The sequence below is a fragment of the Candoia aspera genome, chromosome 13 (assembly GCF_035149785.1).
Source record: "Candoia aspera isolate rCanAsp1 chromosome 13, rCanAsp1.hap2, whole genome shotgun sequence".
NCBI lineage: Eukaryota > Metazoa > Chordata > Lepidosauria > Squamata > Boidae > Candoia > Candoia aspera.
In genome coordinates, this window is record NC_086165.1 from 10,267,883 (window position 1) to 10,292,653 (window position 24,771).

Genomic DNA, 24,771 nt, shown 5'->3' on the forward strand with positions numbered 1-24,771 from the left:
TCTCCTCGAGCCGCTGGCGACCGCCAGCCGAGGGCCAGGAATTCCTGCGCTGTCCTCCCCCGAGAACCAACGAATGCCGCTGGGGCAGAGCCAGGCTGCCCGGAGATTAGCCAAAGAGGGTGTGGGCTTCTCGATAAGAAGAGGCATGCCTGAATATTCATCAAGTCATCTGCTGCCTCTCGGAAGCGGCGGTGTCGCGTCGGGGGAAGGCAGCGCCGCCGAGTCGCTCCATCCAGCCACCTATCCTGCCACCAGCGCAGCCCGCCCAGGCTTAAGCTTGGTTGCGCTCCCCAGCACCACGCGCTCGCTGCCCCCCCAAGAGCCACAACCAGGCAGGGCTTCGAAACTAGGCCCGGGTGGACGAAAAAACGAAATCCTGCCTCGGCTTCCTCCCCGGCCCCGCGCTCAATGCCACCCTGGCAGCCTCGCCGGCCGCGTCCTAATTTTGCGAAGAATTCCTCTCCGGCCCCTCCCTCCCCCCTTTTAGGGCTAGCCTCTTTCGCTCCGAAAAGGTCTGCGTGGGCGCCCTCCGCCCCGGGATCACCCAGATCGCAAGGAGGCAGGGTCCGTCCAGCGTTTTCAAGGCGGAGAGCCACCTCTTCCCTCCCCCGCTTTTTCCCACGTGCACGGATTCCCTGACATCGCTCCAGCCCCGGAGCTCAGCCGCGCTGCGGGGAGGACGCCGAAAGGGTTAAACGTGTGCGTGACGCGGTGCAAGGTGGGAATTGTAGGCGGAATGGAACGGGAGGCTTCCAGTGCAAGAATACAGGAGTCTTTAAAAAGCAAAATCCCTGTTGGGGTGAAAGGGGGTTTTGGTTACCTGCTTGCATTTAATGGTTGATGTAGTACATTTTTATCCTTCAGAATAGCAGCTTCCTCATCAAACTTACTCTCACCTATAAGATGGGTTAGGTTGTGTCATGCAACTGTATGGTTGGTTTGAGTTTGGCTTAATATGCTGTCCGAATCAAGCAATTGTGGTCTGTGCAGGTAGTCCTTGTTTAGTGACCATAATTGGAACCAGCAACTTGGTTGTTAAGTAAAGCGATTGCTAAGTGAAGCTGCCACTCGGCTTACTATCGTACTTCAGCTTTCCTGCGAAGGTCATAAATGCGAGGATTGGATGCAAGTTACTTTTTCATCACCACTGTAACTGTAAATAGTTGATAAACAAGGCATTCACTAAGCGAGGACTACCTGTAATCATAACTTGAGGAGGAGTGTGCTGTGCAAATTCAGCCATTATGAGCTGCAGGCAGAGTTTGTGGAGTGTTTGCAGTTTTTTTCCAATGAAATGAAAAGTGATGGAAATGAGTCTCCCTTAGGAATTAGGGTTTAATTTAGCCCCCTGCTCAGCTGCAGAATGTTTGCAATGGAAGGATTCAGGAACATGTGAAAAGGTTTTAAATGTCAGATTTAGCAAAACTAATACAGTATGGTTACTTGCAAATACTCTAGCAACTTTGCCTTTCTTTTGTAGCACCAAATAACCAAATTCTTGGTACACTGTAGCCACTGTGTTACCTTGCAATTAGAAAAACAAGTTCTTCTTTGTGATCCTTTGGCCATTAGGGAAAGTACAAATTTCACAACTTTTTAAAGACAATTGGAAAAACAATGTTCTGCAGCACCAAATATGATTGAACAGTATATAAATGGAAGGATTATATCATGCTAATAAACAATTGCAAGATGCTTTTCAAACTGCTGGCACTTAGTTGCATTGTTTCACGTGGCCTGAGTTACTGTTAGCACAATTCACAGCAGGATTTCTTTTGAGTCTAGGATAATGTAAGATAAGAAGCATTGCAGGATATTTTTTTGTTTTTCACTAGAACCCCAAGATCCAATAACTGAAAAAGCAGAAAAGGCATAAATGAGGAAATGTTAAATGGTTCTTCTGCTATTGTTGTTGTTTATTCGTTTAGTCGCTTCCGACTCTTCGTGACTTCATGGACCAGCCCACGCCAGAGCTTCCTGTCGGTCGTCAACACCCCCAGCTCCCCCAGGGATGAGTCCGTCACCTCTAGAATATCATCCATCCATCTTGCCCTTGGTCGGCCCCTCTTCCTTTTGCCTTCCACTCTCCCTAGCATCAGCATCTTCTCCAGGGTGTCCTGTCTTCTCATGATGTGGCCAAAGTATTTCAGTTTTACCTTTAATATCATTCCCTCAAGTGAGCAGTCTGGCTTGATTTCCTGGAGGATGGACTGGTTGGATCTTCTTGCAGTCCAAGGCACTCTCAGAATTTTCCTCCAACACCACAGTTCAAAAGCATCGATCTTCCTTCACTCAGCCTTCCTTATGGTCCAGCTCTCACAGCCATATGTTACTACAGGGAACACCATTGCTTTAACTATGCGGGCCTTTGTTGTCAGTGTGATGTCTCTGCTCTTAACTATTGTATCGAGATTTGTCATTGCTCTTTTTCCAAGGATTAAGCGTCTTCTGATTTCCTGACTGCAGTCAGCATCTGCAGTAATCTTTGCACCTAGGAATACAAAGTCTTTCACTGCTTCTACATTTTCTCCCTCTATTTGCCAGTTATCAATCAAGCTGGTTGCCATAATCTTGGTTTTTTTGAGGTTTAGCTGCAAACCAGCTTTTGCACTTTCTTCTTTCACCTTCATCATAAGGCTCCTCAGTTCCTCTTCACTTTCAGCCATCAAAGTGGTATCATCTGCATATCTGAGATTGTTAATGTTTCTTCCAGAGATTTTAACTCCAGCCTTGGATTCCTCAAGGCCAGCTTGTCGCATGATGTGTTCTGCATACAAGTTGAATAGGTAGGGTGAGAGTATACAGCCCTGCCGTACTCCTTTCCCAATCTTAAACCAGTCTGTTGTTCCGTGGTCTGTTCTTACTGTTGCTACTTGGTCGTTATACAGATTCTTCAGGAGGCATACAAGATGACTTGGTATCCCCATACCACTAAGAACTTGCCACAATTTGTTATGGTCCACACAGTCAAAGGCTTTAGAATAGTCAATAAAACAGAAATAGATGTTTTTCTGAAACTCCCTGGCTTTTTCCATTATCCAGCGGATATTGGCAATTTGGTCTCTAGTTCCTCTGCCTTTTCTAAACCCAGCTTGTACATCTGGCAATTCTCGCTCCATGAACTGCTGAAGTCTACCTTGCAGGATCTTGAGCATTACCTTACTGGCATGTGAAATGAGTGCCACTGTTCGATAGTTTGAACATTCTTTCGTGTTTCCCTTTTTTGGTATGGGGATATAAGTTGATTTTTTCCAGTCTGATGGCCATTCTTGTGTTTTCCAAATTTGCTGGCATATAGCATGCATTACCTTGACAGCATCATCTTGCAAGATTTTGAACAGTTCAGCTGGGATGCCGTCGTCTCCTGTTGCCTTGTTATTAGCAATGCTTCTTAAGGCCCACTCAACCTCACTCTTCAGGATGTCTGGCTCTAGCTCACCGACCACACTGTCAAAGCTATCCCCGATATTGTTATCCTTCCTATACAGGTTTTCTGTATATTCTTGCCACCTTTTCTTGATCTTCTTCTGTTAGGTCCTTGCCATCTTTGTTTTTGATCATACCCATTTTTGCCTGGAATTTACCTCCAATGTTTCTAATTTTCTGGAAGAGGTCTCTTGTCCTTCCTATTCTATTGTCTTCTTCCACTTCCGCGCATTGCTTGTTTAAAAATAATTCCTTATCTCTTCTGGCTAACCTCTGGAATTTTGCATTTAATTGGGCATATCTCCCCCTATCACTGTTGCCTTTTGCTCTCCTTCTTTCTTGGGCTACTTCTAGTGTCTCAGCAGACAGCCATTTTGCCTTCTTGGTTTTCTCTTTCTTTGGGATGTATTTTGTTGCCGCCTCCTGAACAATGCTGCCAACTTCTGTCCAGAGTTCTTCCGGGACCCTATCTACTAAGTCCAGTCCCTTAAATCTATTCTTCACCTCCACTGCATATTCCTTAGGAATATTAGTGAGCTCATATCTAGCTGATCTGTGGGTCTTCCCTAATCTCTTTAGTCTGATCCTAAATTGTGCAAGAAGAAGTTCGTGATCTGAACTACAGTCAGCTCCAGGCCTTGTTTTTACCGACTGTACAGATGTCCGCCACCTTTGGCTGCAAAGGATGTAATCAATCTGATTTCGGTGTTGTCCATCTGGTGAAGTCCATGTATAAAGCCGTCTCTTAGGTTGTTGGAAGAGAGTGTTTGTTATGCAGAGTGAATTGTCTTGGCAAAATTCTATCAGCCTGTGTCCTGCTTCGTTTTGTTCTCCCAGGCCATACTTACCTGTAATTCCAGGTGTCATTTGACTGCCCACCTTAGCATTCCAGTCTCCTGTGATGAAAATAACATCTCTTTTAGGCGTGTTGTCCAGTAGGTGCTGCAGATCCTCATAGAACTGCTCTACTTCAGCTTCTTCAGCATTTGTGGTTGGGGCGTATATTTGGATCACTGTGATGTTAGATGGCTTGCCCTGAATTCGAATTGAGATCATTCTGTCGTTTTTTGGGTTGTATCCAAGCACTGCTTTAGCCACTTTACTATTAATTATGAAGGCTACTCCATTTCTTCTGTGGTCCTCTTGTCCGCAGTAGTAGATCTGGTGGTCATTTGATGTGAAGTGGCCCATTCCAGTCCATTTCAGTTCACTGACGCCCAGAATGTCTATCTTTAATCTTGACATCTCACCAATAACCACATCCAATTTGCCCTGGCTCATAGATCTTACATTCCAGGTTCCGATGGTGTGTTGATCCTTAGAACATCGGATTCGCCGTTCACCACCAGCACCGTCGGCCGCTAGCCGTCCTTTCGGCTTTGAGCTAGCTGCGTCATCACGTCTGGGGCTAGTTGAGCTCATCCTCTGTTCCTCCCCAGTAGCATTTTGACCATCTTCCGACCTGGGGGTCTCATCTTCCGATGGTATACCGACATATCTCTGGTTGTCTGATCCATTTAGTTTTCGCGGCAAGAATACTGAGGTGGGTTGCCATTACCTTCCCCAGGGATCGCATTTAGTCTGACCTCTCTGTCATGACCTTCCCGTCTTGGGTGGCCCTTCACGGTTTAGCTCATGGCATCATTGAGGTGCTCAAGCTCCAGCACCACGACAAGGTAACGATCCTTTGCTGAAGCTTCTGCTATTAGGATGAGACTAATTTAATCAAACGTTCTTCTTCATGCTGACTGGACACTACAAAAAAGTTTTTAAAGTGTTGGCTGTCAGCAGTATTATTTTGGAAGTATAAAATAGGTGTGGGGATATTATTCATATAATATGGAATTGTCTCACTGTTGCCTTTTTGATTTAATATTTATAGATTTGTTACTATGGCATTACAAAGCTCAATATGGTTGAAAAAGATGAATATACTTTTGAATAATATCCCAAAAATGTGTGGCTTTTTACTATATGAAGAATCATAGATTTGTTCAGCAGGGGGGCAGGAAAAAAGATGATTCTTCAATTTTAGAAATACCATGATCTCAGATTTATGATCTTGGATCACCAATATGTGTTTGCTTTCTGTTGATGATCTGGCATTCTATCAATACAGAGGAAAGAATGATAAATATTCTGTGTGATCAAGATCTGATGTGTTTTTTTAAAAAAAGACTAAACAATTTTTGTTGTTTCTTTTCCCCCCTATTTTGTCTTTCTCCTTTTCCCCTTTCTTTGCTATGAAAGCAATGAAATAACCCCCAAAACATTAATGTACATTTAAAGAATATTGAATTCAATGGACAGATTAAAAGATAATTAAAAAATAATTCCCCTTACCATCTTTATTTAAGCATATAATGGGGAAGGCATCCACTTTATTACTGCATCCTTAAACAATTGGGAGTAAGGCCTAGGGGCCTGTTCCTCCCCGCAGTGATGCCAAATTGACAAAGCATCATGATAGAAGCTCCACACTTTCATGCAGGATTAGGATATTGCTTGTAAGACATCACAGGGCCCATTTAATCCCTTCCACTCCCACCTGACCCATGGAGTCAGGAGTTTTCACTGACTGACTTCAAATCCCTTGGATATCTGCCAAGTACATCAAAAGCCTCCTACTGACCACAACTGCTCACAATTATGGGAAAGGAGAGATCCCTTCAACTTGTCACTTCCTGCTTTTTAAATATCCCAGCATTCATAACAATAGGCAATATTAATCAAAACTGCAAAAACCTGTTTGCAACAAGTCCTCCCAGTTCCTTTGACTAATGATTGGCTTCTTCAACCTGCCATTGGCATTTCTTCTTTTATCTTGCCACTGAGATCTTTAGATCCTGATGATGCAAGCTTCTATCCAAAAGAAACAAAACTGTCAGGAGAAGAGTATGAGGACCAATGTGGCTTATTCCACAAATCGCTGTTAAAAGAAACCACAGCTTAGCCCCATGCGAACCCAGTCTAATCCTATACTAAAACCCAGTACTATCTTTCTTTTAACCTTGATCCTTTCTGAAGAAAGCCTGCAATCCTGGGTACATTTTCAATTTAAACTTATGCTTACATACAAGTAATCCCACTATATTCAGCTAAGTTTATATCAGAAGTGTACAAAATCATAAGCTTCCTTTAAGTCCTACTGAATCATAAGATTACCTAATAAATTCTATTCAGTGAACAGGAGTGTGTTTCAGAATAAGGATGCATAAGATTGAGCTTCTAATCTAATAAATATAGTCCATACAGGTAGTCCTCACTTAAAAACCATTCGGTTAGTGATGGTTCAGACTTAGGACAGTGCTGAAAAAACTGACTTACGACCGGTCCTCACAACTGTCACGGTGTCCCCGTCACATGATCACAATGTGGGCGCTTGGCAACCAATTCACATTTATGACTATTGCAGTGTCCTGTGGTCACATGATTGCCTTTTTTGACCTTTCCAGCTGGTTTATGGCAAACAAAATCAATGGGGAACTGTGTGATTTGCTTAATGACCTCATAGTTTGCTTAATGCCTGCAGTGATTCACTTAACGACTGCAACAGAAAAGGTTGTAAAATCAGGTCAGATCTGCTTAATGACCACTTCGCTTAGGAACCAAAATGCCAGTCTTGTGGTCATTAAGTGAGGACTACTCGGTGACCAGCAGTTATTAATAAATATTTTGAAAATGCTTTATTTTAATTAAGGTTTAACACTTTTAATGGGAGGTTTATTTCATCTGGATATTTTTTTTTGCTGAATGGACACTGTAATCTTTCTTCCTCCTCCTGCTTCAGAACATTTAGTTTCTTGCATCTATGAATGCAGGAATGTTCTGTAATCTTTTTTTTTTTTAGTCATTTGAAAAAGGCCATGGTTCACTTATAAACTTTATAGAAGTTCTGCATTCCACAAATGCTCTGAAAATATTTTGAACTGAACATCACGCACTCCTAGTACCAACCCCAACACATGGAAATAAAATCCCAAACAATCCTGAGATTTGAAAAAAATCTAGAATTAGTTACATTACTTTACAGATAATATAATGTGTTAGGGTTTGCATGGGGAGTCTGTGATGTTCACTTTTCCCAAGTCACTCTGCAACACAGGTCTGTCCATTTTCAATCAGCCATTGCAGGCACCTGTTTATACACTTAAAAAGTTTTGGATCAGCCTCCTGCAGACTGATGAATAAGACAGACTGTTGTAGGTGTCTCACTTTAGAAGGGTGATTCTCCCTCACTTTTTCACAGAAGGAAATGCCAATCCTAGGAGGCATAATAAGTTCATAAACTATTTTAAAAGAAAGTAAGTATGTTTTTTCCTGCCTCTCCAAAACTATTGTTTTATTCATAGCCCAATTGTTGTGGAAAAAGCTAATTAAGATCTAGGACTAACTAAATAAGATTTAACTGGTGATAACCATTGTTTGGAATATACATGTTGGCACCAAGTACCTCTGCACTTGTTCCCCCAAGAGCATCAGGATTTTCTCCCTAGACTAATAAGGACTGGTGAACATATTTGCTTTAGATTTGTTGTCCATTTATCATATTGTCTGAGGTACAAGCTGCATGCACTCAGTGCAGAATATGTTGGGTTCATCTCTCTCCTATGCCAGCAGATTATGGTTTAGATCAGTGTTTCTCAACCTTGGCTACTTGAAGATGTGTGAACCAACTCCCAGAATTCCCCAGCTAGCAAAACTGGCTGGGGAATTCTGGGAGTTGAAGTCTACACATCTTCAAAAGGCCAAGGTTGAGAAACACTGGTTTAGATTAATAAAATGATTGGGATTACCTCCTACTCCAGACCATCAGAAAAAGTCATTATAACATTTTTAGAATAAAGAAAAGGAAAGGAAGTAATTGTAGCCGAAGTAATTTGTGTATCTACAATGGTTATAAGATATGCTTGTATCAAATGCAGTTGTTCCTATCTGAAAATACCTATGTGTAATTCCTGTTGTGTTGGATTCAAGGGTGCCTGCAGGGTGTGGTCAGAAAAGTCAAGATGACATCCACAATGATGTGACTGAAGCTCTACCTGATTTTTAGATATGATGCACATAAAACACAGGTGGAACTTCAACTGGTCACCATCTTGACTTTTTTGACCAAACTTGTGAACACCGCTGGTTGGATTATAATTTACAACATCCCTTAATCACTACACTCCAGACAATATCAAACTTGAACAGAGCAATGGCCTGACAACATTGTTATCATGAGCATTTGGGAGAGGGGGCAGAAAGGCAAGTGACATCGCATACAGTATGACATCATCATACAACTTATGCACTTTGCAACATGAGGTCATGCTGTGACTTATGCAAAATATGCCAGTACATAATTTGGGTTATTTGTGTATGATGGGATTATAGCTTTCACTAAACACCTTTGCATGTTAGAAGAGATTTTCACCATTGCAGTTTCTCTTACCCCAAGCTGACCAACAGCACCACTGTTCTAGGATACGGCTTTGTTTATGATGCCAAGCCATGATTTGCTTAATTATGTTTTATTCAATAAGCCACAAGTAGCTAGGTTCACACAACATGCTGACACATAAGCCAAGATTTACCAACCACAATTGTTGGGTTTACACAGTAAGCTAAGTCATAACCAAGCAAACCACATTATGGTTTAGCATCTTGTATGAATCAGGGAGATTTATATCTGGAACAGTTGTTTCTGGAGGAAGAAACGACATAGAAACGTTGAAGTCCCTCTGTTATTTTAAGCAGCTCTATTCAAGCTTGTAGGCCCTGTATTAAGGATAAAGCTTTGGTTTGGCAATTAAAGCCCACTTCTCAACCACCTACATATGCAGGCAGTTTTTCTGGCTTTGGGTTTCCATTTTAATTCTCCTTCTTGTTCTGAGGAGTTCCCTCAGTACACATTATTTCCCCATTTTTATTCTCTCTCATTGTTAAATAATCACGTACCTGCATATATTTGCATTTGATCCAGTATACGAATGCAACTCTGTGGTATAGAGCATTTTGAAAATGTTTGAAGTCCTAGTCCCCTAAAAAATATTTTTGAAGGAGAGTCCTTGTCCCCTAAGATGAGCCAAGATTTATCTCCTGCCAGAAAGCAAGGAGTTGTAATACTCTGTTGTAATACTTAAGGAAAAAACAATCTGCACGCAGAGGCTCATCAAAATATAATACACAAGTTGATATTTTGATGGTGCTGGTTTTCTTACCATTCAAATGGCAAATGGCTAGAGACCAGTAATGCAATTTAGTTAAGACCTACAGGGCACACTTAAATATTGATATCCTCTAGATATTCACAAACTGAGCCCGAAAGAGAGGCTGTATCATACTGTCTAATTTAACAACTATATATCTGAAAGCAAATGACAACTATAGCTTTTTCATGTCAGAATTAGAGGCAAAAACCCTCCAGCTGACCTCAGTATCTGAGCATCCTTCAGAACCTAAGGGCGTGGTGCACTGTGTGAGATAACCTAGCAGACTCGTCTTATCCGCTGTGCAATCCTGGAAAATCAAATTGCCAACAAACTACCATAACTCAGCCTAGGAATTATGTTGAAAAACTGCTATCACCCCTGGGCACCCAGAATTAACAGGGAGGCGTAAGCAGCCCTGCAGATATTAATAGAGGGGCTGGATCTGACAGGAGCTTCCCCCAAGGGCGTGGAAAGGACCCAGCGCTCTCCCTGAACAGCTGGCGTTGCTAAGGCAACCCACCCACCCTACCTAGCAACCAGGTACTTCGGCGCCCCGGCGTTAAGGTTCTATCTAGAGATAGAGGAAACAAGTATAGAGCGACTGACAGCATAAATCTCGGGATAAAGAATGGAAATCCGCTGATTTTTGCACCCAAGGAAGAAACAGTTCATTCCAAGAAGTGTGTGTGTACGTGTATGTGTGTGCATAGCTAGCTATCTCACAGAAATCCGAACGTAAGTTTATCTAGCTACAGTTAATGGGTCTAGATATATGTTAAATGTCTGTTTCGGATTATCTAGATCAGGGTTTCTTAAACCTTTTGCTCTTAGGACCTCTTCCCATTTTTAAAAACTACGGAGGACCCCCAAAGCGCTTTTACTTGCATGAGTTTTATTAATATTAATTATTATTTTATTTATTTACCATATTAAAAAATAAAATCGACTCATTCATAGAATATTTATTTATTGAACCATGTAAAATTACAATATTAAATGAATTAGATATTAACCTCAAATAAAATATTTTTCATGAAAAAATTATATATATTTTTAACAAATTAAAGAAAATAATGAGAAGAGTGACCTTGTTTTAAAAATTTGCAAATAACTTTACTATCTGGCAAATAATTTTGATTTCGCGGACCCTTGGGGGGGCCTTGGGGGATCCCCAGGGGTCCTCGGACTACACTTTAAGAAAGCTGATCGGGATTATACCATATGAGCCTACTTTCCTCCAATCCTAACTCCCTTCGTCTCCATGGCTTTTAAAGGGCAGCTCACTTTTTTTTTTAAGAAATTGAAGGGGGGGAGATTACAACTTGGATAATGAACCCGGAAAGTCCCTCTCCAGATCTGACGGCGTGGCTAGTCTCCATTTCGTGCCTCTACCTTCCTCCGCGGGCGTCTCTCGCCCGGGCTTGCCCGGAAGGCCTACTGTTCTGCGAAGTTGAGGCCTGCCCGTCCCATACCTCACCCCCCCCACGCCCTGTAGGGGATCCCGGCGACGGGAAGGCCCGGTGAAGCCGCCTCGCGGGCCCCTCTCCTGACACCGCCGCGTGGAGGAGGTCCGACCGGTCAGGCTCGCTACGCCTCGGCCAGGCCGGGAAGCTTGGCGGCGGCGGCGGCTATCCTGCGGGGTCGGTCCCGTCGCTGGCCTCGGGAGAGAGCGATGAGTTTGGCAGAGGCGCCGGAGGTGGAGGCGGGATGGCCGCCCGGAGCTTTGAACGACGACGCCTTAGGTAGGTGGACTTGGACGGCGAGGTGGCCCAGAGCCCGCTGGGGGTGATGGGACTTGTAGTCCAAGGCGCCAAGCCCGTTGCTGGGACTCCGCTCAGCCGGTCCGGAAAGCCGCGCCGGGCCCGAGCTTTCCCAGTTTTCGGCAGGGTTGCCTCTTAAACCCTGACGGCCCCCCCTCTCCCTTATATTTATGTTTTACATACATACAATTGTGGGAGTTGAAGTCCACACATCTTAAAGTTGGGAAACACTGATCTAGTAGGGCAGAACCCTGATAGAATGAAGGAATGCAGGGGCGCCGTAGTAAGGTTTCCCTGTCATGTTCAGTTTCAATGTGCACTGTACATCGTAACCTTTCACTGCCATGGTGCTGACGCGCGTTTATGGTGGGAGGGAGCTGCTGTGAAACATTGTGCCAAGCTCTGTATCTGTGGAATGTGTTTGGGTTATGTGGTCTACTCAAGGACTTTTCCCGCGGACCATCAGGAGCCGTTGGGAGCACCTGGGATTGTGAGCCTGGGAAGATTCTACGCGGGGAGGGATCTCGTTTGTACCGAGGGTTTTTTAGTTTGCATTTGGCGCGCTTTTTCCATTCTCAGCTTTCTTTGTGATCCTGCATACTATTCTTTAATAAATCAGATATCTTTATGATCCTGTTTATGAGTCTGATGGTGTTTTAGGATAGGCAATCATTACATTCCCCCAGTCTCTTATCAAAGGCATTCCGGTGTAGAGGTTGCACTATGATTTACAATATTTTCTTGCACTATAACAAACCGAAAATATATAACCTGTAGCCTTGCTTTGTTCAGGGCTCTTCTGCAGATCTTTGGCAGGGAGCCCAGTGACTCCTGCAGAGTAGTTTGTGCATGTCAATACAGATAATTTGTTGCATCTATCTCCAGTTGCTTCTTAATTTAAGTGGGTATTTTCCCCACAACAGTATGAAATTTCTTTGAGCAATAAATCACCTAAAATGTAGAATGAAGCATCCTGAGAGGAGCTTCTTTCTCTTCCATTTGCCCATGTTTGTTACTGAGAATTAGTAAGATAAACAGCTGTTCTAAGTATCTTAACTAAAGTGGAGAAAGGGTATGTACTCCTGCTTTTTAATAAGCTCTGAGCGAATAATGCAAGAGAAATAACTTTACGTTAGCAGTTAATCAAACAATAGGGCAGCATGCAGTTGAAGATCTTTAATTTTTTAATCATTTTATCACCATGCTCAAGAAAAATGGTACTAGTTCAGTTCCTGTTGGTCAGCCTGCAGTTACACATATGGAACATTTTTAAGTGAGGTGTGACTTCTTGCTAAAGAGTTCTCAAAGCCAGTGAAGTTTCTATTTATTTAATAACAATTAATTTCCATTTACAAATGTCGCATTTTTAAGAGGCACTAATAGTATCAGGCTGTCAGTAGGGTAACTGAGAATTAAACAGTTTATGTCTTGTAATAATTCTGAGAGTTCTTGGTTTAGAAGTTTTCCATGATAATTTTTATCAACTCCTCTGTTTCAGATCTTAACGATAATTCTCCTGATGAAGGGCTAATAGAAGACTTTCCTATCATAGATAAGAAAGCTGTGGAGCAGCTAACAGAAGGGCTGATTTCGCATTATTTACCTGACCTACAACGATCAAAACTAGCCTTAAAAGAGCTCACGTATGTAACTTAAAGAAAAAAAATTAGTTATTGGACTTTTATATATGGTACAAACCCCAGATTGATAGTTTGTTAGTAGAATTAATCTACTTCTTAACTGAGTCTCCTGTTGAAAGTTCAAAATTATCTGCATATTTATTTCAGGGATATACAACATTGTTTGCATTTCCCTCTTCCCCAAATCAAGCTGTGATGTTTAGGGAAGTGAGTGGTGTAGTATGCTTGGGAAAGCTTCTGAATCTTGGCAGGCAGATAGCATTCAGAATTTCTAAGATGGAATTTTTCATATCACTACTACATTTTCTTAGAATTGATTTCAAAATGCATTTTTAAATTACTCTTATCCTTTCAGACAGAACCAAGAAGTACTATTAGAAACTGTACAACAAGAAATTTCGAAGTTCAAAGAATGTAATTCAATTCTTGATATCAACATGCTGGTAAGTGTGTTTTTGTTAGATTTGACTTAATTAGAAGACTGTTGCTGTTGAACTTCCCTTTTCTGCAGAAATACACAAAGTGTTTTGCATATATAACAGTGTCTTGTACTAAATGGGAACATCCAACAATGAGTGTGTATGCTTTCATGTGCTGTACTAAAACAGAAAAACGTAAGTTTGATCTTGAACTGATTTAGGCATGTATAAGCCCTTTGACTTTGCATATGGTTCAGGAGATAATATACTTTGCTTGTAACAAAATTATTATTGATGGCTGGAGCTAGGTTCAATAAACTATTGGAGTCTAAATAGTTTATTTAGAAGAGCTAATTGTGAAGAGCTTCAGAAGTAGCTTTTGGTATTCTGTAGCCTTTCAGAGTTTGTGAAAGGATTCTGTATTTTAGTTTTAGTGAACTCTAGACACACAGTAGTGACCTTACATCCTAGTAATATTTTTTTCTCTTGGAGATACCTCCTACTGAGTTGTTCAGCCTTGCTTTTAAGGAATTGTACCTAGAATAGTTTTATGTACATTTTAGTATCCTCAAGAAATGTCCAAGTTCCTTGTTTTTTTAAAGTTACTCAAATTTGTTTTAGAGTAACCCTAATCCTACCTTTGCGATATACAGTATCTAGCGTCACTGAATGTTCTATTCTCTTTAAGTTTTCAGAAGCAAAATACTATCACAATAAGTTGGTAAACATTAGGAAAGAGATGCTGCTGCTGCATGAGAAGACATCAAAGTTGAAAGTGAGTTTTATTTCACTTGGCTAGTAAAATGTGGGCAAAGAGTGTACTGTTTCAAGACCTTGCAGATCAAAACTGAAGTCCTATATTTTCTTGCTATAACTCCATTCTAAACTAGTATTTTCATGAATGTTCAGTAGTTGAAATGTTGCCATTCATTCAAATTAAATTCCATCTTTTAATATCATGTTTAATTGAATCTATTACCAGAGTAGGCCTCTTTACTATTATAATATCAATAAGTGCAGTTCTCTGCTTTCAGTGGAATGTCTCAGTAAAGTAATATAGCATTAATTGCATATAAGGCTTGTCATGGATTGAAGCTATAGTCCTGTGTGTTACCTTCACTAAAACAAAGCAAGACTTATTTCTGAGTAAACATACATAAGCTTGGGCTGGGCGATAGATGCTTATAGATGGTACCTGAGGAGGGAGTTCTCTTTCCTCTTATAAATTTTAGCAAAAAGATGAAAATGAAATACTGGATTGTCACGTGACCTAGCGAACCATGTCACGGAAATTTTGTAGGAATTAGGACGCATCTGTAATTTACAGAACATTTTCTCTAGAATTGCAGTTCATGGACATTGCATAGGATTTTGCTCTTGATAAAATCATCTCTTCTCCTTGTAACAGTAAACTCAGGTGAGGAATGCCCACTGAAAAAGTGCTAAAATGGTATCAAAGAAAGCAGAAAGGGAGGGGTCATCATACTTCAGAGGACTCAGAAGTGTGCATAAGTACAAAAAGTAAAATGCAACTCTAGAAGAACAGTTTTTTTCTCTAAGGCTTATAAAAGGAATTGAATCTTCTCAACTGTGCAGAGTATCAGTTGGAAAAGAAGAAAAATGTTTTGAAAAAAATCAGGGAAGGACCAGTTTGGAACGAACTGGCTGTAACCCTGAAACAGAAGTACTTTTATAGAATGAAGATAAGCTTTTTGCAGGATCCATTTTAGTACTACATGGAGAGGAAACAAAAGCTAAGAGGCCTGAGAAGAATAATAGCAGAATAACAATGCTGTGGTATTCTCAAATGTAATTCTTTGGCTTTCCAATGTTCCCTCCTTTCAGAGAAGAGCGCTCAAACTCCAGCAGAAGCGGCAGAAGGAGGAACTAGAACGAGAACAGCAACGGGAGAAGGAGCTGGAGAGAGAAAAACAGTTAACCGCCAAACCAGCAAAAAGGACATGAAAGCCCAACATGTACTGACGTGTTGTGCTAATTATAATATTCTTTGGACTCGTTGGGGAGATGAGGATCTGCCCCACGGCCTCATGTTCTATCTTGCCAAGAAGCCTACTAGCACAGTCTTAATATTTCTATCTTGCTATTAGCAAGGAGCTAGGAAGAGAAAGTGTACCATATGAGCTACTCAAAACCACTTTTTGATTAGTGCTTTGCTAATATTGCTGGGTCAAGTTATTTTTTGAAGAAACAGGATACGGCACTCATTCCAACATCTTACAAGGTCTTCACTGGTGTGCACCTGTCCCAAACCCAAACGTGTTCCTTAACAGTTTAACTCTACCTCATTAAATATACTCTAGCTATCGCCCATCCTTCCGTATCCCTTTGCTGTAGGAAGGGAGCTTTGCAACTGTAGGGAGCACAGATAGAAATCCTTGTGGCAACCTTCCGAGTTCAAAGTGTCCAAAGACAACTTGGTGGAATAGCCAGCCAGGGCCTCAGTTCTTCTGCAGGATCTTGCTGGATTAAGAACTGATGGCACAACAGAAGAAACATACATGCAAAAATGTTGGTGCAATGAAGAGGAATGTCTTGCACAGCACCTAATTTCAGGAAAAGCAGATGAATCTGTGCCATGGAAACCTGCTAGACCCATGTATATCGCTGTATTTCTTAGCAGAACGTACAAAAGATGGGCATCTTTGAATGAACACGTACTTGGGAACAACAGAAAAGTTGTTGACGCTTGCGCCCATCAGATTGATCTAGCTTTGAAGGAGACATTTGGTAATAAGCAGCATTAGAATGGTGGGTGTGCAGCATCAATATCATAAACACAGGTAACAAAACAATAAAACAGCGTCAGCACAGACTGTACAATTGAATGCCGGTGGCAGATTGTAGGGTCACTCCATGTTCTCAGCAGTTGTTGCTGTGTGTCAAATACTTCTCCGTTCAAAGTCCAGTCTATTCTAGTTACTGTAATTTGGGGGTCCATCAAGCACTATCTGTAATAGTCAGGCAACAAAATGCATGATTAAAAAGAGTCTGCTTGCCTGTGGGGAAAAAAAATGGTGTGGTTGTATCATTCTCAACCAGCAAACAGAACTGAGGTATGTGAACAGAGACAGGAGATCTGGAGAAGATTGTAATAAGCCTAGGGTTAAAGCCTAATTTGTAATCAATTATCAAAAAAATTAGACTATATAGTTTGATTAAAATAGGATGGAAGAAAATCAGCAAAAGATACAACAAAAGTTGATAGGATTTTTACATCATCCTACCCAATAGAGATCTTTCCCTCACTGGTTAAAAATCAAGTTCCAGGTACTTAAGTCTCAGCTAAACTTACCAGTTTCAGGTTCAGCTAAGTCTCTACCCCATGCTTTATAATTCCAATGCTGCACTCCCTCCGACCAACTAGGTTGTTTGGGAAACTGAATTAACATATTTAGGGGGCTAGGCAGTTTTGTGTAGTGGTTAAAGGTGTGGACTAGGAGCCAGGAGACCTGAGTTCAAGTTGTCCTCTAGGCAGGGAAGCTGGGTGACTTCAGACCTGTCACTCTTTCTTAGCCTTGAGTTGAGAAACACCTGAGAAGGCCCCGGCAAACCACTTCTAAAAGTGCTGCCAAGAAACTGCTCGTAAACAGCGCAAACACTTGGAACAAGCCACAAGTCAAGGAGCTCCATGTAGCTATGAAAGCATTCCCAGCCACGGCCAGATCTGTTCCAGCTTGTGTGTCTTTGTATTACATCCTGCTTTTCCTTGTTACCCAAGGCCACGACAAAGACCTTTAAATATCTGTGCTGCTTATGTTGCTGCCACAGAGTGATATATTATCAGTCCCTAACATGCATGCAGAGTCGCTCTGCCAGATGAACTTGAGCTCCGTGAGTTCTTTCAAGCTCATCCCCTTGCCTTCAGAGTCAGCAAACCAGGCTGTGTCATACCTACAAATGGAGACTAGTTTGATTCTGGGTGTGGAAAGGGGCAAAATTACATCTGGCTGCTTCCACCTGCAAGAATCTTGGGTAAACCAGAAGGGCTTCTGAGGCAGCTTGCTCTAACTCCAGCTGTTACTTCAATGCTGGAAGGGAAAAGTAATTGACATGCTCCCTTTTTAAAAAAAATCAAAGGCAAGTATTTACTACTTTCTGCAGGTCAGGATTCAAAGTTAAGTTGTGGAGTGCCATGTTTTTTGACATGGTGATATTTGCCACTGAAGTTTTAGAGAGTCCACGTGCAGGGAAGAAGTTGGACCGGCACCAAGGAAACCCAGGTTGAAGCCCACCTTCCACCACAAAAGGTCCTGGGGTGACTTTGGGCCAGACACACACTCTCAGCCCAACCTGTCAGTGTGGCCAATGTGGGGAAAATGGGCAAGAGGAGCCTTACATACACCCCCTTAAGCTTCTGAGGAAAGGCAGGCTGTGCATCTTGCCAACTTGAGGAAAACCCCACTGAGATAAATAAGCAATAAAAGCCATCGCCAGGATTAGACCAAAGGTTTATTTAGACCAGTATCCCTTTTGTCACAGCAGTCGGTCAGTTTCTCAGCTCAGGATCTCAGATCTATTCCTTGCAGGGTATGGTCAAAAAAGTCTTGATGACAGCCACAACAAAGTGATTGAAGCCCAGCTTGTATTTTGTGTCACCCGTCAAAAAGGCAGAGCTTCACTTGCAGCATTGAGGGCTTTCTTGACCCTACCTTTCAAAGGCCCCCTAGTTCCTTCCATCTAATTCTGTAGAGCTAGACCACCTTGCCTACCTAATGTGATTAACGGCCTTTTAAAAAGCCAAGCTGTCTTCCAAATAATTTAGATTATAAACCCCGGCCGCCATTGTCAACAAGAATTTGGGGAACTGTAATCCGACTGAGGAGGGCTGTGGATGATGGGGGTGGAAGGCCTGCATGTCTTGAGGGCTCTGAATTGGAAGAATAACTCATCCGGCAGGCCTGGTGGACTACGGTTCCCCTCATTCCCAGCCAGCACTGCTTCCCTGAACCCTGAAGCACTCCAGACTGTCGGCGGCCGACCCAGATCACAGGACCGCGTTTCCCTTGGTGGGAAAAACTTGGTCACGGAAAAAGCAGCGCAGCGAACGCGCAGGGACCCCCAGAGGTCCGGCAGCGCGACCGCGCAGCCTTTCTGGGGCAGCGCAGCCCTGCATCCCCCAGATCGGAAAAGAGGTGCCGGGGCTCAAAACATCTGATTTCCTCCCCGCAAACCGGTGCGCCTCCGCCACGGTTAGAGCCGCCCGCAGACGCGCGGGGCGTTAAAGAGAGCGCGCTCAGGAGCCCTCGGCTTGCGCGGACCTGGGCCGGACCGCCAGTTCTCTCTTCCTGCTGGGCGGCTCCTCCCTGGCCCTGGGGAGCGGCGCTTATTTGTCTCCAGCGGCGGCCTCTCCCCGGGTTGGGCGGGTGACTTAGCGGACCTTGCGCAACAGGCGGCGGCGGCGGCTCTGGTGCGGAGCTACAGCTGGGCGCAGCGATTTCGGAGAAGCGGGCGGCGGCGGCGCTGGGCGGCTCTTCCTGGCAGGTGAGTGAGCGGCCTTCGCTTCGGAGGAGGAAGAGGAGGAGGAGGTGGTGGTGGTTCAGGTGCGGAGATCCTCCCCCCACCCCGAACTTTTCTAACTGCCTTAGAAACAGCTCCCATCATCCTGAGGAGGTCGCCCAACGCGGCTGGAGCACCCCGCTGCTCGCTCTCAAAACTACTGCAGGCTCCGCGTTCATTGCAAAAGAGGCTCCGGAATTTGAAGACGAGGGGGAGAGATCCGCGTGGGATCTGAGTTGCGGATGGGAGCTTGTTTTTTTGCTGTCAGTTGCAAAGTTCGGTTCCTGCCTCTGAGCCTGCGGAGACTAACTTCAGGCCCGCTAACCTTTCCGTGGGGTTGTAGCAGCTGAGGAATCTTGGTTTACTTTTTAACAAAAATTTATTGAAAGGCAAGGATACTGTTTTAGACGATGCAGCTTGTTCAGTAAGGCTTGTTGGACGAGATTTTGTCTTCTGAGAGAGACTTTCCAGCTCCACCTTTCTGCATGCTGTATTTCAGTTTAAAATCCACCATCTTGGTAAAGTGTAACATTGATTGATGGATATAAGAAACTTGTCAGATTCAGTTTAAAGGCCTGCTTAATCCAACAACTAGTTTGCTGTCAGGTGCTCCTGAAAGGTCTATGAGCTGAGTGAGGAAGCTGTGGTACATCTTAGATCTGCCTCTAATAGTGATATTTGATGGTGGACTACTCCTGAACACAGAGGCTTCATTTAGATATTATGGCTTGTGACTGTCTGTAGTCTTCCTTCCAGGCAAATGTGGATACATGACGGTCCTCTAATATACAGTATTCAAAGGTGTGGTGCAGTAAAAAAAAATTGTTCTGAAATTCATCATGGGCCAGTCATCTGTTCCCAGAGCCTGTTTTAGGAATCCAGACACGCAATAATGGAAGCTTATTTGATTTATAATTTATGTTCTGCAAAAAAGCAATGCTCCGGAAATGCAGCAAAACCAACAAAGTTAAATGAAAAGTCAAAGCTCATTAACTTAAAAAAAAATCTAACTCATTGATAAAACATGAATAGCTCTCAGAGGTTAAACCTTGTTAAAGGGCAAGACATTGTAAAGACTCTATAGTCACTTTAAATAAAGAATCTCTCTTTCTTCTGTCTTGGAAAAAGGGGCCCCAAAATAGCTTATTTTGTTGGGCAAGAGGCATTTCACTTAGAGCAGCTTTTGCTGGGACAGAGATAGATTCATGGGACAACCTGTGCCAATTAAATTGATTCCTTTTGGGATTTGGTTGCTTTGAGAATACACTAGTCCTTTCACTAGGCCGGATGGGCAAATCACAGATCCAGGAACACAAGTCACATGTTGCTTATTGAAGCCCTTCTCCAGTTAACAGCCTGATCATATTGTGTGTTTACTTGGAAGCAAATCTGGCAGATTTCAACCACAACACCTGGTAGAACTACATGCAAAAGATGTGGGTGTTTTTTTCAGGGGGAGATAGGCGGTGATAGAAATTGGAATAATAAAGATCTCAGCCAAGTTCAGCCCTTGGTGCCATCGGTGAAGCTGGCAGAGAAAGCTGGCCAAAATGAGTCAGTTATCTCACTGTAGATGGGAACATCCCTCTGTAATTATGTCTTGAAAGTGCAAGATGGGCCTTGGAGCACAGAGAGGCTGTGCAAGAGGAGAAGTCCCACCTTCCCATCATGGTTTGCTTGATTATGAGGTATTGGATAAATCACAGCTGGCTGGATTTGCACAATATACTGAGATTTAATTTAATATATTCAATTTGGACACCTCCTGACTCCAAACTAACTCTGGATGGTGTACGGTAAAACTCAGCAGACTAGAAAATATGATACAAAATCATAAAAAAGGAATAAGGAAGCCATTTGGATGCATGATAGATGGACCTGGTGTGAAGGAAGTAGAAAGCTTGAACTGTGTTGAATAAAAAGTGTTTTCTAATTGCTTCAGATTCAATTTTTCATGAGCATACCCCAGCCCTCTGGACCTGGTATCTCCAAGTATGTCTTCTAGCATTTCAACCCAGGATACTGGCTGGGAATGCTGGAGGTTGTAGTCCCAAGCTCATCTGAAAGAAAATAGGCTAGGAAAGGTAGAAGAGTCTTATTTCTTAAGGAAAGGACTGGTTCCTGTTTATCAGTCTGATCCATTTTTAAGTGTGCATTTTAAAATCACATACCCAGGATGGAAGGTCTAGGAAAGGCTCAAGGAAGAACAGAAAGCACAATCTGAGAGGGAAAGAAACTGGAAAAAGAGGAGGAATGGTTTTATCTCCAAAACTTGCAAAGGGAGAAGGCTGAAGTCCACTTCTTGATTTGAATTTAGCAGCCAAATATTTGAATTCAGGGTCCGGTCTGGTTCAGAGTTCTGCATTACAGGCTAGCTAGCATTTAAGGTTGGGTGACTGTGTTTGAGAGAGAGAAACACACACACAGAGGGGTGATAGCCTTGTTCTGCTTTTGCTTTTTGCCATTTTACTGTGGTGTGTAGCAAGCATCTGTGTGCTTAACTTTGATTTGGATGAAGTACTTTGTGATGAACAAGGCCTTGGGGCTGTTTAATATTCTCTGAGCAAACACCCTTGCTACTCAGATGGGTTTTAATTTGCTTTCCAAGCCATGTTTAGCTGGAGTTTGGCCGTCTCATAGCCATCATTTTTCTAACCTGAACAAGTCATAGCTGTGCTGGGAGAGGAAACATCCTTGTGGCAAAGGTTTTCTAGATTTCATAACTCGCTTGCCAAAGTTAACTGTCTGTTCTCCAGTGGTATTTATGGCATGTTGTGCCACAAACCCCAGGGCCTCTCTTCACTTTTATTCCAGTTTCAGGAGGGTTAAAAACTTCACCAGGTAGGAAAGGCCCCCAACTGGGCAAATAAATAAATCCCCTGAAAATTTCTGATCAGCAAGAGCGGGTAATGTGCATAGCGCTATGTTAAATTAAAATGTAATTGTAGACAAAGTTACATGGCTGAAGTCTCAGGAAGGTGCCAAAACCAAGGAGATCCAAGAGAGGATTTGCTGTGGATCCCTACTGTATGCCCAGAGAATGCCATCACTGGGTACCCTGGAGGCCAGACATCTTTGTGGTGTCCCCTCTCCTCTGGAAAAGCTCCCCCACTTCAGATGATAACCTCACCTCTGTTGTTGTTGTTATTTTGGAGAACTGTAAAGGCCTGGCTGTTTAGGAGGGCAGTGGTGAAGGAATGGAGGATTGACTATTCTTCCAAAGAAAAGCTGTCATGGGAATGAGTGAGTGAGGTTCTGGTTCCTTTGGCTTCTTCTAAAATTATTATATGCTTTTAATTTTAATTACTGAACTGAGGTTTAGTAAGCCACTTGGTTACAGACTGGAGCAGCATAGAAGCCTGTGTAATAAATAAGGAACTAAGTAAATATCTTGCAAGATTTCAGTGTCCTTGCAGGGAGACTCAGGAGAGAAGTGGGCCCATTTTTAAATTTGGGAGCTCCTGTAACCATCTGGATCATTGACCTTGGTGGGACAGTCTGTGGGTTGAGACTAGGAGTAACCTTTTCTCCTGGAGCAAGTGAAACCGGGGCTGCCATCTGTGGAAAGAGACCGTACCTTGAAATTGCTCAAAGTCTATTGACCCGTTGTGTCTACCGGTCGTGAGGAGTTCGATTCTTCCTTTGTGCTATTTTTCCCCATTGGAAGGAAATTGCTATTTAATCATTAAGCCATAGCCCTTTGTCAAGTGGAAAGTGATGGTTTTCATCATAATGTTGATAACGGAAAAGCTATTTACAAGGCAGTAGTGGTGATCTGGAGTGAACAGTGCCAGGATACAGATATTTGTGGCCACTGTTCAGTTGTGGAACAGGTTGTCCTCCTTTGTCTTCAGGAGGAGGACAGAGTTAAGATTCACTCTTCTAGTTCTTGGCCTTCAAACAGTATATGCAGTCATAAGGGGGATGGAATTGAATGAGCTTCATTTACTCTGCAAGAGGAGACCTTTGCTGATACAAATAAATGTTTGCTTTCTGGGTTGAAAGATAGAGCAGGAAAACATATTTGTTCTACAGTGCGTCATCAGTAGGTCAAATGTACCTCACCAAGTGCGTGTGAAAATTGGAAGAATGCACTTTGCATGGCTTTAATGTGCATAGTTCTGCATTTTGAGATACCCACAACCACACAGAGTATCTTACATTTATGTCCCATCTTTCCTCTATGGGGCTCAGAGAGGGGAGTCCATCCCACCTCATACCAATAACCCTGTCATAATTTGGGCAGAAGGAAAAAACTGACACCCAGGACTTTCCATAGGTGAGCATAAACTTGAAATTTTAACTTCCCTATAAATGTGTTGGACCTACTATAATTCTAACCTCTAGCTCTCTGGATGAACATCCTTATCCATGCATTTTTCTTGTCAGCAACAGGGAAGTGACTCTCTTCTGGAATGTGTGTTTTTTTTTTAAACACAAATGGTCTCCCATTCAAGTACTAACCAGGTCTGGTTCTGCTTGGCTTCCAAGCAAAGACAAGATCATCCAGGCCCTCTTACCAAAACTTTCTAGGTATGCTAAAACCAAAACAACGATCTCTAGATGTACCAAAGCTCATTGACAGTATTTTAATCTTGTTCTCAAAAGGCAAAGATTTCCAGAAGGTGCCTCTTGCCTATAGATCAATCTTCCTTAAGCTGGAACTCTGGAGTACCATTCCCAGACTACTTGAAATGCACCCCACTGCCATGGTGTCCAGCCTTGGCATTTTAGAGTTTCAGATGTTGCTTTCCACCTCTCCTAAACTGGTGCTCCAAAAGGCAGCAACCCTCCCTGCTTCTTTGACCAGCTCTTCAGGAGTTAAAATTAAGCTGAATGCGTGGGAGGAAAAATATTTCTCAACCTCCTTTCTCGAAGTCTGGGATGGGAAAGACACCATAAATCCAGTGGAAGAGCGGGGAGAAACTGGGTGGCTGGACACAGAGGACTTGAGTCATCGTATGCTGGATTATATACCATTCACATCTTCTGCACTTCAGGAGACAGAACAGCTTTACAAAACTGGAACTGCCAACATCTAATTTCTCTTCCTACTCTTTATGGAGGGTAATATAGTGAATTGTGTTTCTTAAAGAGAAGTTGTGGACATGGGTCAGATCTGCAATATGCTTTTGTGTTTGTTGTCAAGAATGAGTTTAGCTTTTCTCCCAAGCTGACCTCATGTGGATTCTGTCAAGTGTCACATATGCAAGACAGCATCTGTTTCGTAAATCCTATCAGCTACTTAAGTGCCTGTACAAGTAATATGAATGTTCTTATGGCCAATGGCTGAATCATTCAACACATACCACAGTCACATACTGGGGATGGATGAGTCCATTTTAAATTGCAGTTAATTTACAATGCAATCATAGACATTTTATCAGGGACAGCTTGAACTTAACTGACCTTTCTGTTGAAGAAACATGTATCAGTTGATGCCTTTAGTTTCTCAATATTAAAAAAAAATCCATTCATGTAAAATAAAATTAGCTTAAGTTTCAAGGAGGGAAACAATGGGATGATTGAAATTGGGCGTGGACAATAATTGCCAGAGAGTAGATTAAAAAAAAAGAGTCTTTCATGGGAGAAAGCACTGCTGAATTTGACGTAATGCAGACTCTGCATGAGCTTCATAAATAATGTCTTGAAAGACAATCTACTACCCATCTTAAAAAAAAAAAAAAATTGCATATTGCCGAAAGCAGCAAACATATACCCCATTCTTTTACAGCTGCTAAAAACTGCCTCCCCCAACCAGATTATTGTTATGAAATAATGCCATGCAGATGGAACAAAACTAATTTCTTAG

The 24,771-nt window shown here is 42.6% G+C and overlaps 2 protein-coding genes across 2 annotated transcripts in view; one reads left to right on the forward strand and one right to left on the reverse strand.

Moving 5' to 3' along the window:
* Positions 1 to 24,771, reverse strand: part of LOC134504781 (nicotinamide riboside kinase 2-like) — a 256,317-nt gene that overhangs the window by 213,603 nt on the left and 17,943 nt on the right. The window lies entirely within an intron of this gene.
* Positions 11,029 to 15,763, forward strand: BLOC1S6 (biogenesis of lysosomal organelles complex 1 subunit 6). The gene is made up of 5 exons (XM_063314064.1): positions 11,029 to 11,365; positions 12,882 to 13,026; positions 13,379 to 13,466; positions 14,131 to 14,217; positions 15,288 to 15,763. The coding sequence occupies exons 1-5, from the start codon at positions 11,296 to 11,298 to the stop codon at positions 15,405 to 15,407; spliced, it is 510 nt and encodes a 169-aa protein (XP_063170134.1). The 5' UTR covers positions 11,029 to 11,295; the 3' UTR covers positions 15,408 to 15,763.